This window comes from Tachyglossus aculeatus, chromosome Y4 (assembly GCF_015852505.1).
Source record: "Tachyglossus aculeatus isolate mTacAcu1 chromosome Y4, mTacAcu1.pri, whole genome shotgun sequence".
NCBI classification, from domain to species: domain Eukaryota; kingdom Metazoa; phylum Chordata; class Mammalia; order Monotremata; family Tachyglossidae; genus Tachyglossus; species Tachyglossus aculeatus.
The window spans coordinates 3436418-3455383 of NC_052096.1; the positions used below are offsets into that span (position 1 = coordinate 3436418).

The 18966-nt window shown below is 47.9% G+C and overlaps 1 protein-coding gene and 1 non-coding gene across 2 annotated transcripts in view; both read left to right on the forward strand.

Annotated features, from left to right (window-relative positions):
* DNAH2 (dynein axonemal heavy chain 2) overlaps positions 1-18966 on the forward strand; it is a 204084-nt gene that overhangs the window by 89123 nt on the left and 95995 nt on the right. The window contains exons 25-30 of the mRNA XM_038768829.1: positions 1280-1441; positions 1539-1642; positions 4077-4233; positions 5020-5102; positions 9084-9264; positions 17250-17388. Coding sequence (XP_038624757.1) covers positions 1280-1441; positions 1539-1642; positions 4077-4233; positions 5020-5102; positions 9084-9264; positions 17250-17388 — 826 coding nt within the window. The remainder of the gene's footprint in view (positions 1-1279; positions 1442-1538; positions 1643-4076; positions 4234-5019; positions 5103-9083; positions 9265-17249; positions 17389-18966) is intronic.
* On the forward strand, positions 18524-18605 carry TRNAS-AGA. Its single transcript has one exon. It is a non-coding gene; the product is annotated as a tRNA-Ser (tRNA).

The window sequence follows — 18966 nt, forward strand, 5'->3', positions numbered from 1 at the left end:
TATATATATGTATATATCTTCTAGACTGTGAGCCCGCTGTTGGGTAGGGTCCGTCTCTATATGTTGCCAACTTGAACTTCCCAAGCGCTTAGTACAGTGCTCTGCACACAGTAAGCGCTTAATAAATATGATTGAATGAATGAATATCCTGTATATGTGTATATATGTTTGTACATATTTATTACTCTATTTATTTTACTTGTACATATTTATTCTGTTTATTTTATTTTGTTAATATGCTTTGGTTTGTTCTCTGTCTCCCCCTTCTAGACTGTGAGCCCACTGTTGGGTAGGGTCCATCTCTATGTGTTGCCGACTTGTACTTCCCAAGCGCTTAGTACAGTGCTCTGCACACAGTAAGCGCTTAATAAATATGATTGAATGAATGAATGAATATCCTGTATATGTGTATATATGTTTGTACGTATTTATTACTCTATTTATTTTACTTGTGCGTATTTATTCTATTTATTTTATTTTGTTAATATGTTTTGGTTTGTTCTCTGTCTCCCCCTTCTAGACTGTGAGCCCACTGTTGGGTAGGGACCGTCTCTATATGTTGCCAACTTGGACTTCCCAAGCGCTTACTACAGTGCCCTGCACACAGTAAGCGCTCAATAAATACGATTGAATGAACGAATGAATGAATGAATCATCAATCAATCTATGGTATTTAGTGAACACTTCTTGTACAGTGTTCAGCACACGGTAAACCAACTGTGGGCAGGGAACGTGTCTACCAACTCGGTTGCATTGGACTCTTCCAAGGCTCTGCGCACAGTAAGCGCTCAATAGATATGAGAAGCAGCATGGCTCAGTGGAAAAAGCTCGGACTTTGGAGTCAGAGGTCATGGGTTCAAATCCCCGCTCCGCCAATTGTCAGCTGTGTGACTTTGGGCAAGTCACTTCACTTCTCTGGGCCTCAGTTCCCTCATCTGTAAAATGGGGACTAAGACTGTGAGTCCCCATGGGACAACCTGATCACGTTGTAACCTCCCCAGCGCTTAGAACAGTGCTTTGCACATGGTAAGCGCTTAATAAATGCCATTATTATTATTATTATTATTATATGATGGATTGATCAGGTTGGTGGGGGGGGTACTCCCCATCGATCAATCAATCAATCAATCGTATTCATTGAGCGCTTACTGTGTGCAGAGCGCTGTACTGAGCGCTTGGGAAGTCCAAGTTGGCGACACGTAGAGACGGTCCCTACCCCACGGTGGGCTCACGGCCTAGAAGCATCCACCTGTGCCTCCCGGCTTCCCGATCCCCACAGGAGCTGGACTCCCTGCAGCAAGTGTGGGAGATCACCCGCGACTGGGAAGGGAACTGGAACCAGTGGAAGTCCGGACGCTTCCAGACCCTGCAGACGGAGGCCATGGAGAGCACGGCGCACACTCTCTTCCGACGCCTCACCAAGCTGGGCCGGGAGCTCAAGGTCCGGGGAGAGGGGCCGGGGGGAGGGTCCCCGAGAGAGGGGACCCCGGGGCGGGGTGGGGGGCCAAAATCCCAGCAGAAGGTGCATCCCCCACCAGGACCGCAACTGGGAGGTGATCGAGACGTCCCGGTCGAAGATCGAGCAGTTCAAGCGGACAATGCCGCTCATCTCCGACCTGAGGAACTCGGCCCTCCGGGAGAGGTGAGCCGCTCAATTTTTTATTCCTGGCAATCACTGACATCGTCCGGATCCTATCCTATTTATTTTATTTGGTTGGTATGTTTGGTTCTGTTCTCTGTCTCCCCCTTTTAGACTGTGAGCCCACTGTTGGGTAGGGACTGTCTCTATGTGTTGCCAATTTGGACTTCCCAAGCGCTTAGTACAGTGCTCTGCACACAGTAAGCACTCAATAAATACGATTGATTGATTGATTGATATTCTAGACGGTCAATTCATGCCCTCCAGGAGAGGTGAGGCACTCAATTTTTTATTTGCACTTGAATGGAGTTTTCCCGGCAATAGTAATACATCGTCCGCGTTCTAGACGGTCAATTCACTCGTGACCAGGTGAAATCCCCGTTCCAATCCCGGCTCCGCCACTCGTCCGCTGGGTGACCGGGGGCCAGTGGCTTCAGTTCTCTGGGCCTCAGCGGCCTCATCTGTAAAATGGGAATGAAGACTGGGAGCCCTTTGTGGGTCCGGGACTAGGTCCAACCTGGTTACCTCGGAGAAGCCGCGTGGCCCAGTGGAAAGAGCCCGGGCTTTGGAGTCAGAGGTCAGGGGTTCAAATCCCGGCTCCGCCAATTGTCCCACTGTTGGGTAGGGACTGTCTCTATATGTTGCCAATTTGTACTTCCCGAGCGCTTAGTACAGTGCTCTGCACATTGTAAGCGCTCAATAAATACGATTGATGATGATGAATTGTCAGCTGTTTGGGCAAGTCACTTCACTTCTCTGGGCCTCAGTTACCTCATCTGGAAAACTGTGAGCCCCCCGTGGGACAACCTGATCACCTTGTAACCTCCCCAGCGCTTAGAACAGTGCTTTGCACATAGTAAGCACTTAACAAAATGCTATCATTATTATTATTATTGTAACCTCCCCAGCGCTTAGAACAGTGCTTTGCATGTAGTAAGCGCTTAATAAATGTCATTATTATCAATCAATCAATCAATCAAGTGTATTTATTGAGCACTTACTGTGTGCAGAGCACTGTATTAAGCGCCTGGGAAGTCCAAGGAGGCAACATATAGAGACGGTCCCTACCCAACAGGGGGCTCACAGTCTAGAAGGGGGAGACAGAGAACAAAACCGAACATATTAACAAAATAAAATAAATAGAATAGATATGTACAAGTAAAATCAATCAATAAATAGAGTAATAAATATGTACAAACATATATACAGGTGCTGTGGGGAAGGGAAGGAGGTAAGACGGGGGGATGGAGGGGGGAAGAGGGGGAGAGGAAGGAGGGGGCTCATTATTACTATTACTCTAGACTGTAAGCTCATTATAGGCAGGGAATGTGTCTGTTGATCATTCTACTGTAGTCTCCTAAATGCTCAGTACAGTGCTCTGCACACAGTAAGCACTCAATAAATACAATAGAATGAATAAACCCGTCCCTGGGCCCCACAGCACTAAGGTGAAGCAGTGTGGACTAGTGGATAGAGCCCGGGACACGGAGTCAAAGGACTCCGTGCCAACTTGTACTTCCCAAGCTCTTAGTACAGTGCTCTGCACACAGTAAGCGCTCAATAAATGCAATTGATTGATGGATTGATTGACCTGGGTTCTTATCCTGGCTCTGCTACTTATCGCTGTGGGTCCTTGGGCAAGTCGCTTCATTTCTCTGGGCTTCAGTTCCCTCATCCCTCGTGAGCCCCAGGTAAGACTCAGTGCTAACTTGATTAGCATTCTTTTGCTGAGGCAGCGGGTATTTGTTAAGCGCTTACTATGTGCCAGGCCCAGTACTAAGCGCTAGGGTAGATGCAAGCTAGTCAGATTGGACACAGCTTGAATCTACCTCCGGTGCCTGGCACATAGTAAGTGCTTAAAAAATGCCATTAAAAAAAAAAAAAAATCCCTGCTCTCGAGGAGCTGTCGGTCATCTCAGTCATCTTAGTGGAAAGAGCCTGGGCTTTGGAGTCCGAGGTCATGGGTTCAAATCCTGGCTCCCCCACGTGTCTGCTGTGTGACCTCGGGCGAGTCACTTAACTTCTCGGAGCCTCAGTGACCTCATCTGTAGACTGGGGATGAAGACTGTGAGCCCCACGTGGGACAACCTGATCACCTTGTATCCCCCCCCCCAGCACTTAGAACAGTGCTTAGCCCACTGCTGGGTAAGGACCGTCTCTATATGTTACCAACTTGTACTTCCCAAGCGCTTAGTACAGTGCTCTGCACACAGTAAGCGCTCAATAAATACGATTGATGATAGTAAGCGCTTAACAAATGCCATCATCATTATTATTATTGTTATCTCAGAAAATGGAGATGGCAGGGGCTCTGGCAACCTGAGGGGTGGGCGGAGTGGCACCGGAAGGTGAAGACCACCCCCTCCGCCTCCCCTCTCTCCCCACGGCCCCCCCAGTCCCCAAAGTCCTTTGACTGAAGCCCTCTCCTTGCCCCCAGGCACTGGGAGGAGGTGAAAGACCAGGCCCAGCAAGCTTTTGACCAGGACTCGGATAACTTCACCCTGGAGAAGATCGTGGAGCTGGGCCTGGACCAGCACGCCGAAAAGATCGGAGAGATTTCAGCCTCGGCCACCAAGGAGCTGTCCATCGAGATGGTCAGGGGGCCCTGTCAGCCAGACCGTCCCCCACCCGCTCCCCTTTCCCCCCCAAGCCACTCTTCTGGGATCCAGGAATTCTCCCCCCAACCCTGCCCCCCCCACAAGCTCCGGTCCCTCGACTCCTGGAAAAACAGCAAGGCTCCGTGGAAAGAGCACGGCGTCTCTCGCCCGCTGTGTGACGGTGGGAGGGGGGGCAAGTCACTCGTCAACCCGGGCTTCGGTTTTCTCGTCTGTAAAATGGGGATCCTATACGTGTTCTCCCGCCCTCTTAGACCACGTGCCCGAAGGGGGACGGTGACCATGTCCCATCTATTTATACTGCACCTCTCCCCGTGTCAGCACTGAACAAATACTGGTATTTTTATTATTATTATTCAATCAGTGGTATTTGTTGAGTGCTTACTGTGCGCAGAACACTGGACTTAAGCACTTGGGAGAGTCCAATATAAGAGTCCCTGCCCACAAGGAGCTCCCGCTCTAAAGGGGCTTCCAGTCTTGTTATTCTTATTCTCCTCCAGGGCCCCCCAGCCCTCTCTCACCTCCGCCGCCTCTTCCTCACTCTCAGACACCTTCCAATCAATCAGTCGTATTTATTGAGCGCTTACGGTGTGCAGAGCACTGTATTAAGCGCTTGGGAAGTCCAAGTTGGCACCATAGAGAGACCGTCCCTACCCAACAGTGGGCTCACAGTCTAAAAAGTGGGCTCGCAGTCTCCAGACCCCAGGTAGGTAGGTAAGTAGGTAGGTACCCTCTCCCCCGGCAAACTCAGTCGTCGCCCACCAGGCACTCGAGGGCATGACTAAGACCTGGAGCGTCATCCAGCTGGACATCGTGCTCTACAAGGACAAGGGACACTATCGGCTCAGGTACGTCGGGCCGATCGGGGTCGGGGCTCAGGGAGCTGGGGAGCGTGCTTATGATAGGCCCGAGGGTGTTCTGTGAGGGAGTAGTAGTAGTAGTCGTAGTAGTAGCTGTAGTTGTAGAGGTAGTAGCGTCTATTATAATATATTATATATTAATATCATCATCAATCGTATTTATTGAGCGCTTACTATGTGCAGAGCACTGTATTAATATGATATTATTATAATATTATACTGCTGCACATAGCAGCAGCAGCAGTAAGGGGAGCCATAGCAGTAGCTGTTGTAGTAGTAGCGTGGCTCAGTGGAAAGAGCACGGGCTTTGGAGTCAGAGGTCAATCGATCAATCAATCCATCGTATTTATTAAGCGCTTACGGTGCGCAGAGGCACTGGACTAAGCGCTTGGGAAGTCCAAGTTGGCAACGTAGAGAGACGGTCCCTACCCAACAGTGGGCTCCCAGTCTAGAAGGGGGAGACAGAGAACAAAACCAAACACACCAACAAAATAAAATAAATAGAATAGATATGTACAAGTAAAATAAATAAATAAATAAATAGAGTAATAAATATGTACAAACATATATACAGGTCGTGGGTTCGAATGCCGGCTCCGCCACATCAATCAATCAATCGTATTTATTGAGCGCTTACGGTGCGCAGAGCACTGGACAAAGCGCTTGGGAAGTCCAAGTTGGCAACATAGAGAGATGGTCCCTACCCAACAGTGGGCTCACAGTCTAGAAGGGGGAGACAGAGAACAAACCAAAACATATTAACAAAATAAAATAAATAGAATAAATACGCACAAGTAAAATAAATAGAGTAATAAATACGTACCAACATATATACACATATACAGGATATTCATTCATTCACTCAATCATATTTATAGCAGTAGCTGCTGTAGTAGTAGCGTGGCTCAGTGGAAAGAGCACGGGCTTTGGAGTCAGAGGTCGTGGGTTCGAATCCCAGCTCCGCCACATCAATCAATCAATCGTATTTATTGAGCGCTTACGGTGCGCAGAGCACTGGACTAAGTGCTTGGGAAGTCCAAGTTGGCAACATAGAGAGACGGTCCCTACCCGGCAGTGGGCTCACAGTCTAGAAGGGGGAGACAGACAACAAGACAAAACATACCAATAAAATAAAATAAATAGAATAGATATGTACAAGTAAAATAAATAAATAAATTGAGTAATAAATATGTGCAAACATGTATACAGGTCGTGGGTTCGAATCCCGGCTCCACCACATCAATCAATCAATTGTATTTATTGAGCGCTTACGGTGTGCAGAGCACTGGACTAAGCGCTTGGGAAGTCCAAGTTGGCAACATAGAGAGACAGTCTCTACCCAACAGTGGGCTCACAGTCTAGAAGGGGGAGACAGAGAACAAAACATATTAACAAAATAAAATAAATAGAATAGATATGTACAAGTAAAATAAATAAATAAATAGAATAATAAATACGTACAAACATATAGTAGTGACAATAGTTGTAGTAGTAGTAGCGTGGGTGTGTTGTAGCGTGTTGGAGAAGCAGCGCGGCTCAGTGGAAAGAGCCCGGGCTTTGGAGTCAGAGGTCATGGGTTCAAATCCTGGCTCCCCCAATTGTCAGCTGTGTGACTTTGGGCAAGTCATTTCACTTCTCTGGGCCTCAGTTCCCTCATCTGTAAAATGGGGATGAAGACTGGGAGCCCCACATGGGCCAAACCGATCACCGTGTAACAAAGCAGCATGGCTCCGTGGAAAGAGCCCGGGCTTTGGAGTCGGAGGTCATGGGTTCGAATCCCGACTCCGCCACATGTCTGCTGTGGGACCTTGGGCAAGTCACTTAACTTCCCTGAGCCTCAGTTACCTCATCTGGAAAATGGGGATGAAGACTGTGAGTCCCACATGGAACAAACTTGTATCCCCCCCCAACGCTTAGAACAGTGCTCTGCACATAGTAAGCGCGTAACAAATGCCATCATTATTATCCCCAGCGCTTAGAACAGTGCTTTGCATGTAGTAAGCGCTTAATAAATGCCATCGTTACTAGTAGCGGTAGTCATAGTAGTAGTAATAGCCGTAGTGGCAGTAATAATCAATCAATCGTATTTAGTAGAAGTAGTTGTACTTCTACTATGTACTTCCATCCCCCTCGTCTTGCCTCCTTCCCTTCCCCACAGCACCTGTATATATGTATATATGATTGTACATATTTATTACTCTATTTATTTATTTTACTTGTACATATCTATTCTATTTATTTTATTTTGTTTGTATGTTTGGTTTTGTTCTCTGTCTCCCCCTTCTAGACTGTGAACCCACTGTTGGGTAGGGACCGTCTCTATATGTTGTCAACTTGGACTTCCCAAGCGCTTAGTCCAGTGCTCTGCACACAGTAAGCGCTCAATTACTCTATTTATTTAATTTGTACATATTTATTCTATTTCTTTTATCTTGTTAATATGTTTTGGTTTGTTCTCTGTCTCCCCCTTCTAGACTGTGAGCCCACTGTTGGGTAGGGACCGTCTCTATATGTTGCCAACTTGAACTTCCCAAGCGCTTAGTCCAGTGCTCTGCACACTGTAAGCGCTCAATAAATATGATTGATTGATTGATTGATAGTTGTAGTAGTAGTTGTAGTAATCATTGTAGTGGCAATAGTCTTGGTAGTGATAGTATTTCTTTAGCATTTACTGTATGCGCTTAGTACAGTGCTCTGCACACAGTAAGCGCTCGATAAATACGATTGATTGATTGACTGATTGATAGTTGTAGTAGTAGTTGTAGTAATCATTGTAGCGGCAATAGTCTTGGTAGTGATAGTATTTCTTTAGCATTTACTGTATGCGCTTAGTACAGTGCTCTGCACACAGTAAGCGCTCGATAAATACGATTGATTGATTGACTGATTGATAGTTGTAGTAGTAGTTATAGTAATCATTGTAGCGGCAATAGTCTTGGTAGTGATAGTATTTCTTTAGCATTTACTGTATGCGCTTAGTACAGTGCTCTGCACACAGTAAGCGCTCAATAAATACGATTGATTGATTGACTGATTGATAGTTGTAGTAGTAGTTGTAGTAATCATTGTAGCGGTAATAGTCTTGGTAGTGATAGTATTTCTTTAGCATTTACTGTATGCGCTTAGTCCAGTGCTCTGCACACAGTAAGTGCTCAATAAATACGATTGATTGATTGACTGATTGATAGTTGTAGTAGTAGTTGTAGTAATCATTGTAGCGGTAATAGTCTTGGCAGTGATAGTATTTCTTTAGCATTTATTGTACGTGCTTAGTACAGTGCTCTGCACACAGTAAGCGCTCGATAAATACGATTGATTGATTGACTGATTGATAGTTGTAGTAGTAGTTGTAGTAATCATTGTAGCGGCAATAGTCTTGGCAGTGATAGTATTTCTTTAGCATTTATTGTACGCGCTTAGTACAGTGCTCTGCACACAGTAAGCGCTCAATAAATACGATTGATTGATTGACTGATTGATAGTTGTAGTAGTTGTAGTAATCAGTGTAGCGGCAATAGTCTTGGCAGTGATAGTATTTCTTTAGCATTTATTGTACGCGCTTAGTACAGTGCTCTGCACACAGTAAGCGCTCGATAAATACGATTGATTGATTGTATGCAGAGCACTGTTCTGAGCGTGGGGAGAGAAAACCCCGGGTGGGAATTAGGCCCGGTCCCTGCCCCTCAGGGGGCTCACAGTCTAAGAAGAGACGCTTTGGGGTTCAGATCGAGTTGGGAGGGTCGCGGGGAGGGCCTGAGCGGGAGCTGAGTCCCGGGGTGGGCGAGGGAATAATAAGAATAATAATGGGATCTGTTAAGCGCTTACTATGTGCAAAGCACTGTTCTAAGCGCTGGAGGGAACCCGGGAGGAAGACAGAGCCCGGAGAAGGGAGAAGCTGGGGGTCCTGAGGAGCCCTGGAGATTTGGGGGGACCCAGGTGATAGGGTCGGTTGACCGTCTTGCGTCCCAGGGGCACGGATGAAGTGTTCCAGGCTTTGGAGGACAACCAGGTGGCTCTGTCCACCATGAAGTCTTCCCGCTTCGTCAAGCCCTTCGACAAAGAGGTGGATCGCTGGGAGCGCTGCCTCTCCCTCATCCTGGAGGTGGTCGAAATGGTGCTCACCGTGCAGCGGCAGTGGATGTACCTGGAGGTCGGCCCCCGGGCCCCCTGCCCCCTCTCCCCTCCCCTGCCAGGCCCCACCAGTCAGTCAGTCGCCTCATCAATCATCATCAATCGTATTTATTGAGCGCTTACTACGTGCAGAGCACATAGTAAGCACTAAACACATAGCACTAAGTGCTCATCAATGGTTCTGGAGGTCGGCCCCCGGGCCCCCGGCCCCGTCTCCCCTCCCCTGCCAGCCCCCACCGGTCAGTCAGTCGCCTCATCAATCATCATCAATCGTATTTATTGAGCGCTTACTACGTGCAGAGCACATAGTAAGCACTAAACACATAGCACTAAGTGTTCATCAATGGTTCTGGAGGTCGGCCCCCGGGCCCCCTGCCCCGTCTCCCCTCCCCTGCCAGCCCCCACCGGTCAGTCAGTCGCCTCATCAATCATCATCAATCGTATTTATTGAGCGCTTACTAGGTGCAGAGCACATAGTAAGCACTAAACACATAGCACTAAGTGCTCATCAATGGTTCTGGAGGTCAGCCCCCGGGCCCCCTGCCCCCTTCTCCCCTCCCCTGCCAGGCCCCACCAGTCAGTCAATCGCCTCATCAATCATCATCAATCATATTTATTGAGCGCTTACTACGTGCAGAGCACATAGTAAGCACTAAACACATAGCACTAAGTGCTCATCAATAGTTCTGGAGGTCGGCCCCCGGGCCCCCTGCCCCCTCTCCCCTCCCCTGCCAGGCCCCACCAGTCAATCGCCTCATCAATCATCATCAATCGTATTTATTGAGCGCTTACTAGGTGCAGAGCACATAGTAAGCACTAAACACATAGCACTAAGTGCTCATCAATGGTTCTGGAGGTCGGCCCCCGGGCCCCCCTGCCCCGTCTCCCCTCCCCTGCCAGCCCCCACCAGTCAGTCAGTCGCCTCATCAATCATCATCAATCGTATTTATTGAGCGCTTACTAGGTGCAGAGCACATAGTAAGCACTAAACACATAGCACTAAGTGCTCATCAATAGTTCTGGAGGTCGGCCCCCGGGCCCCCTGCCCCCCTCTCCCCTCCCCTGCCAGCCCCCACCAGTCAGTCAATCGCCTCATCAATCATCATCAATCGTATTTATTGAGCGCTTACTAGGTGCAGAGCACATAGTAAGCACTAAACACATAGCACTAAGTGCTCATCAATGGTTCTGGAGGTCGGCCCCCGGGCCCCCTGCCCCTTCTCCCCTCCCCTGCCAGTCCCCACCGGTCAGTCAGTCGCCTCATCAATCATCATCAATCGTATTTATTGAGCGCTTACTAGGTGCAGAGCACATAGTAAGCACTAAACACATAGCACTAAGTGCTCATCAATGGTTCTGGAGGTCGGCCCCCGGGCCCCCTGCCCCCTCTCCCCTCCCCTGCCAGCCCCCACCAGTCAGTCAATCGCCTCATCAATCATCATCAATCGTATTTATTGAGCGCTTACTACGTGCAGAGCACATAGTAAGCACTAAACACATAGCACTAAGTGCTCATCAATGGTTCTGGAGGTCAGCCCCCGGGCCCCCTGCCCCTTCTCCCCTCCCCTGCCAGTCCCCACCGGTCAGTCAATCGCCTCATCAATCATCATCAATCGTATTTATTGAGCGCTTACTAGGTGCAGAGCACATAGTAAGCACTAAACACATAGCATTAAGTGCTCATCAATGGTTCTGGAGGTCGGCCCCCGGGCCCCCTGCCCCGTCTCCCCTCCCCTGCCAGTCCCCACCGGTCAGTCAGTCGCCTCATCAATCATCATCAATCGTATTTATTGAGCGCTTACTACGTGCAGAGCACATAGTAAGCACTAAACACATAGCACTAAGTGCTCATCAATAGTTCTGGAGGTCGGCCCCCGGGCCCCCTGCCCCCCTCTCCCCTCCCCTGCCAGCCCCCACCAGTCAGTCAATCGCCTCATCAATCATCATCAATCGTATTTATTGAGCCCTTACTACGTGCAGAGCACATAGTAAGCACTAAACACATAGCACTAAGTGCTCATCAATGGTTCTGGAGGTCGGCCCCCGGGCCCCCTGCCCCGTCTCCCCTCCCCTGCCAGTCCCCACCAGTCAGTCAGTCGCCTCATCAATCATCATCAATCGTATTTATTGAGCGCTTACTAGGTGCAGAGCACATAGTAAGCACTAAACACATAGCACTAAGTGCTCATCAATGGTTCTGGAGGTCGGCCCCCGGGCCCCCTGCCCCGTCTCCCCTCCCCTGCCAGCCCCCACCAGTCAGTCAGTCGCCTCATCAATCATCATCAATCGTATTTATTGAGCGCTTACTACGTGCAGAGCACATAGTAAGCACTAAACACATAGCACTAAGTTCTCATCAATGGTTCTGGAGGTCGGCCCCCGGGCCCCCTGCCCCCTCTCCCCTCCCCTGCCAGGCCCCACCAGTCAGTCAATCGCCTCATCAATCATCATCAATCGTATTTATTGAGCGCTTACTACGTGCAGAGCACATAGTAAGCACTAAACACATAGCACTAAGTGCTCATCAATGGTTCTGGAGGTCGGCCCCCGGGCCCCCTGCCCCGTCTCCCCTCCCCTGCCAGCCCCCACCAGTCAGTCAGTCGCCTCATCAATCATCATCAATCGTATTTATTGAGCGCTTACTACGTGCAGAGCACATAGTAAGCACTAAACACATAGCACTAAGTGCTCATCAATGGTTCTGGAGGTCGGCCCCCGGGCCCCCTGCCCCCCTCTCCCCTCCCCTGCCAGGCCCCACCAGTCAGTCAATCGCCTCATCAATCATCATCAATCGTATTTATTGAGCGCTTACTACATGCAGAGCACATAGTAAGCACTAAACACATAGCACTAAGTGCTCATCAATGGTTCTGGAGGTCGGCCCCCAGGCCCCCTGCCCCCCTCTCCCCTCCCCTGCCAGCCCCCACCAGTCAGTCAATCGCCTCATCAATCATCATCAATCGTATTTATTGAGCGCTTACTACGTGCAGAGCACATAGTAAGCACTAAGCACATAGCACGGCCAGGTGGAGGGATGGAGTCTCCCCCTTTTAGACTGTGAGCCCACTGTTGGGTAGGGACTGTCTCTGTATGTTGCCAATTTGTACTTCCCAAGCGCTTAGTCCAGTGCTCTGCACATAGTAAGCGCTCAATAAATACGATTGATTGATTGATTGATAGCACGAAGTGCTCATCAATGGTTCTGGAGGTCGGCCCCCGGGCCCCCCGGCCCCGTCTCCCCTCCCCTGCCAGGCCCCAGCAGTCAGTCAGTCGCCTCATCGATGGTATCAATGCAGCGTGGCTCAGTGGAAAGAGCCCGGGCTTTGGAGTCGGAGGTCGTGGGTTCGAATCCCCGCTCCCCCACATGTCTGCTGTGTGACCTTGGGCAAGTCACTTCACTTCTCGGAGCCTCAGTTCCCTCATCTGTAAAATGGGGGTTAAGACTGTGAGCCCCACATGGGGCAACTTGATCACCTTGTAACCCCGCCAGCGCTTAGAACAGTGCTTAGTACATAGTAAGCGCTTAACAAATGCCATCATTATTATTATTATTATTATCGGGGAAGCAGCGTGGCTCAGTGGAAAGAGCGCGGGCTTGGGAGTTCGAATCCTGGCTCCGCCACTTGTCAGCTGTGTGACCTCGGGCAAGCCACTTCACTTCTCTGGGCCTCAGTTCCCTCATCTGTCAAATGGGGATTAAGACTGTGAGCCCCACGTGGGACAACCCAATCACCTTGTAACCTCCCCAGCGCTTAGAACAGTGCTTTGCACATAGTAAGCACTTAATGAATGCCATTATTAGTATTTGGAGTCAGAGGTCGTGGGTTCAAATCCCAGCTCCGCCACTTGTCAGCTATGTGACTTTCGGCAAGTCAGTTCACTTCTCTGGGCCTCAGTTCCCTCATCTGGAAAATGGGGATGAAGACAGCCTCTCGTGGGATCAACCTGATTACCTTGTATCTACCCCAGCGCTTAGAACAGTGCTTTGCACATAGTAAGCGCTTAACAAATACCAACATTATTATTAGTATTAATATTATTATTATCGATTGAGTGCTGACTGTGGGCAGACTGCTGGGTTCACTTTCATTCATTCATTCATTCATTCAATCAATCGTTTTTATTGAGCGCTTACTGTGTGCAGAGCACTGTACTAAGCGCTTGGGAAGTCCAAGTTGGCAACATATAGAGACGGTCCCTGCCCAACAGCGGGCTCCCAGTCTAGCACGTCATTCGTTCATTCAGTCGAGTTTATTGAGCCATCGAATTTATCGAATTTATGTTGCCGACTTGTACTTCCCAAGCGCTTAGTACAGCGCTCTGCACACAGTAAGCGCTCAATAAATACGATTGATGATGATGATGATGATTGAGCGCTGACTGTGTGCAGACCACTGGACTGAGCGCTTGGGAGAGGACAGTGCGACAATAAACAGACACATTCCCTGCCCGCAGTGAGCTGACAGTCTAGAGAGAAGCAGCGTGGCTCAGTGGAAAGAGCCCGGGCTTTGGAATCAGAGGTCATGGGTTCAAATCCCGGCTCCGCCAATTGTCAGCTGTGTGACTTTGGGCAAGTCACTTCACTTGTCTGTGCCTTAGTTACCTCATCTGTAAAATGGGAATTAAGACTGTGAGCCCCCTGTGGGACAACCTGATCACCTTGTAACCTCCCCAGCACTTAGAACAGTGCTTTGCACATAGTAAGCGCTTAACAAATGCCATTATTATTATTATTATTATTATTAGAGAGGGGGAAGACAGATGTGAATATAAATTAAAAAATTATAGATACGTACGTAAGTGCTGTGCGGCCGGGAACGGGGAAGCGCAAAGGGGGCAAATCAGGGTGAAGCGGAGGGGAGGAGGAGAAGTGGAAAGGGAAGGCTTCTTGGAGGAGGTGTGCCTTCAATAAGGCTCTGAAGCAGGGGAGAGCCGTTGTGTTTCAGATTAGAGGAGGGAGGGCGATCCAGGCCAGAAGCAGGACGAGGGTGAGGGGTCGGCGGCGAGATAGGTGAGACTGAGGTGCAATCATCATCATCATCATCATCAATCGTATTTATTGAGCGCTTACTATGTGCAGAGCACTGTACTAAGCTCTTGGGAAGTACAAATTAGCAACATATAGAGACAGTCCCTACCCAACAGTGGGCTCACAGTCTAAAAGGGGGAGACAGAGAACAAAACCAAACATACTAACAAAATAAAATAAATAGGATAGATATGTACAAGCAAAATAAATAAATAAATAAATAAATAGAGTAATAAATGTGTACAAATATGTGCAATGAACAGGTTGGAATTAGAGGAGTGAAGTGTGTGGGCTGGGTTGGAGTCGGAGAGTAGCGACGTGAGGTAGGAGGGGGCACTTCTCCCCCCAGGCCTCAGTTTCCCCAGTTCTCTCCCACGGGTCCCCCCATCATCATCATCATCAATCGTATTTATTGAGCACTTACTATGTGCAGAGCACTGTACTAAGCGCTTGGGAAGTACAAATTGGCAACATATAGAGACGGTCCCAGACTGAGCCCCTTCCTTCCTCTCCCCCTCGTCCCCCTCTCCATCCCCCCCATCTTACCTCCTTCCCTTCCCCACAGCACCTGTATATATGGATATATGTTTGTACATATTTATTACTCTATTTATTTATATATTCTACTTGTACATATCTATTCTATTTCTTTTATTTCGTTAGTATGTTTGGTTTTGTTCTCTGTCTCCCCCTTTTAGACTGTGAGCCCACTGTTGGGTAGGGACTGTCTCTATATGTTGCCAATTTGTACTTCCCAAGTGCTTAGTACAGTGCTCTGCACATAGTAAGCGCTCAATAAATACGATTAATGATGATGATATAGAGACAGTCCCTACCCAACAGTGGGCTCACAGTCTAAAAGATAATAAGTATGGTATTTGTTAAGCGCTTACTACGTGCCAAGCACTGTTCTAAGCACTGGGGTAGATACAAGGTAATCAGGTGGTCCCATGGGGGGCTCACAGTCTTAATCCCTATTTTACAGATGAGGTAACTGAGGCGCAGAGAAGTTAAGTGGCTTGCCCAAGGTCACACAGGAGACCAGTGGCGGAGCCGGTATTAGAACCTATGGCCTCTGACTGCCAAACCCGGGTTCTTGCCCCTAAGCCACGCTGCTTAGTTCACCCAGCAGGGCGACTCTCATCAATCATCATCATTAATCGTATTTATTGAGCGCTTACTATGTGCAGAGCACTGTACTAAGCGCTTGGGAAGTACAAATTGGCAACATGTAGAGACAGTCCCTACCCAACAGTGGGCTTACAGTCTAAAAGATAATAATTATGGTATTTGTTAAGCGCTTACTATGTGCCAAGCACTTTTCTAAGCACTGGGGTAGATACAAGGTAATCAGGTGGTCCCATGGGGGGCTCACAGTCTTAATCCCTATTTTACAGATGAGGTAACTGAGGCACAGAGAAGTTAAGTGGCTTGCCCAAGGTCACACAGGAGACAAGTGGCGGAGCCGGGATGAGAACCTATGGCCTCTGACTGCCAAACCCGGGTTCTTGCCCCTAAGCCACGCTGCTTAGTTCACCCAGCGGGGCGACTCTCATCAATCATCATCATCAATCGTATTTATTGAGCGCTTACTATGTGCAGAGCACTGTACTAAGCGCTTGGGAAGTACAAATTGGCAACATGTAGAGACAGTCCCTACCCAACAGTGGGCTCACAGTCTAAAAGATAATAACTATGATATTTGTTAAGCGCTTACTATGTGCCAAGCACTGTTCTAAGCACTGGGGTAGATACAAGGTAATCAGGTGGTCCCATGGGGGGCTCACAGTCTTAATCCCTATTTTACAGATGAGGTAACTGAGGCACAGAGAAGTTAAGTGGCTTGCCCAAGGTCACACAGGAGACCAGTGGCGGAGCCGGGATGAGAACCTATGGCCTCTGACTGCCAAACCCGGGTTCTTGCCCCTAAGCCACGCTGCTTAGTTCACCCAGCGGGGCGACTCTCATCAATCATCATCATCAATCGTATTTATTGAGCGCTTACTATGTGCAGAGCACTGTACTAAGCGCTTGGGAAGTACAAATTGGCAACATGTAGAGACAGTCCCTACCCAACAGTGGGCTCACAGTCTAAAAGATAATAACTATGGTATTTGTTAAGCGCTTACCATGTGCCAAGCACTGTTCTAAGCACTGGGGTAGATACAAGGTAATCAGGTGGTCCCATGTGGGGCTCACAGTCTTAATCCCTATTTTACATATGAGGTAACTGAGGCACAGAGAAGTTAAGTGGCTTGCCCAAGGTCACACAGGAGACCAGTGGCGGAGCTGGGATTAGAACCTATGGCCTCTGACTGCCAAACCGGTTCTTGCCCCTAAGCCACGCTGCTTAGTTCACCCAGCGGGGCGACTCTCATCAATCATCATCATCATCAATCGTATTTATTGAGCGCTTACTATGTGCAGAGCACTGTACTAAGCGCTTGAGAAGTACAAATTGGCAACATGTAGAGACAGTCCCTACCCAACAGTGGGCTCACAGTCTAAAAGATAATAACTATGATATTTGTTAAGCGCTTACTATGTGCCAAGCACTGTTCTAAGCACTGGGGTAGATACAAGGTAATCAGGTGGTCCCATGTGGGGCTCACAGTCTTAATCCCTATTTTACAGATGAGGTAACTGAGGCACAGAGAAGTTAAGTGGCTTGCCCAAGGTCACACAGGAGACCAGTGGCGGAGCCGGGATGAGAACCTATGGCCTCTGACTGCCAAACCCGGGTTCTTGCCACTAAGCCACGCTGCTTAGTTCACCCAGCGGGGCGACTCTCATCAATCATCATCATCAATCGTATTTATTGAGCGCTTACTATGTGCAGAGCACTGTACTAAGCGCTCACCCTGGTTCCCCAGGGCGGGCCCCTTATTGGCGGGGGGAGTCCGCGAGGCGGAGGAGCTGGAGCCAAAGGGAACCCCCTTCCCCTCACCTGCCTGTCCCCGCTCCCGTCCCCTCAGAACATCTTTTTGGGCGAGGACATCCGCAGGCAGCTGCCCCAGGAGTCTGCCTCGTTTGATGAGATCAACAGCAGCTGGAAGAGCATCATGGAGCGGTTGAACAAGGATAACAACGCCCTACGGGGCACCCACACCCCAGGTGCGAGGCGGGGAAACCCCCCCAGGGAGAACCCGGGGGGGCCATGATTCCCAGCAGACCAAGGAGGGCCCAGTCTCCACTCCCCGGGAGCCGATGGAAGTTATTATCATCATCATCATCATCATCAATCGTATTTATTGAGCGCTTACTATGTGCAGAGCACTGTACTAAGCGCTTGGGAAGTACAAATTGGCAACATATAGAGACAGTCCCTACCCAGCAGTGGGCTCACAGTCGAAAAGGGGGAGACAGAGAACAAAACCAAACATACTAACAAAATAAAATAAATAGGATAGATATGTACAAGTGAAATAAATAAATAAATAAATAGAGTAGGCCAGTCACTTGGCTTCTCTGGGCCTTCTCTGTGTGCAGAGCACTGTACTAAGCACTTGGGAATCAATCAATCGTATTTATTGAGCGCTTACTATGTGCAGAGCACTGTACTAAGCGCTTGGGAAGTACAAATTGGCAACATATAGAGACAGTCCCTACCCAACAGTGGGCTCACAGTCTAAAAGGGGGAGACAGAGAACAAAACCAAACATACTAACAAAATAAAATAAATAGGATAGATATGTACAAGGAAAATAAATAAATAAATAGAGTAATAAATATGTACAACCATATATACATATATACAGGTATATGTGTATATACATATATATACACTATGTATACATACATATATACACACATATATACATACACATATATACATATATACATATATGTATATATGCATATACATGTATGCATATATGCATGTATATAGTGTATATATGTATATATACATATATACAGGTATGTGTATATATACATATACATACACTATGTATACACACACATATATATGCATATATACATATGTACACATATGTATATATGTATATATATACATATATACATATATGTATATATACATGTATATATACATGTATGTGTATATATATGTATATATATACATGTATGTGTATATATATATATATATATATATACATATGTATACACTCCCCAGGAGCCGATGGGAGTTATTATTATGATTATTTACCGCCATCATTATTAATATTATTATGATCATTATTGTCATGGTCATTACTATTGTTAGAATCATTGTAGAGTAAGTGGTATCGACGTAGTCGTGGCCGAGTGGTTAAGGCGATGGACTAGAAATCCACTGGGGTCTCCCCGCGCAGGTTTGAATCCTGCCGACTACGAAAGATTTTTTAAGCGCTTAGTACAGTGCTCTGCACACAGTGAGCGCTCAATAAATACGATTGATGATGGTATTCGTTAAGTGCTTCCGATGTGTTGGGCACTGTAATAAGCGCCGGAGCTCTCTTCCTCCCTTCAAGGCCCGACTGAGAGCTCACCTCCTCCAGGAGGCCTTCCCACACTGTGCCCCCTCCTTCCTCTCCCTCTCCATTCCCCCCACCTTACCTCCTTCCCCTCCCCACAGCACCTGTATATATGTATATATGTTTGTACATATTGATTACTCTATTTCTGTATTTATTTTATTTGTACCTATTTATTCTATTTCTTTTATTTTGTTAATATGTTTTGTTTTGTTCTCCG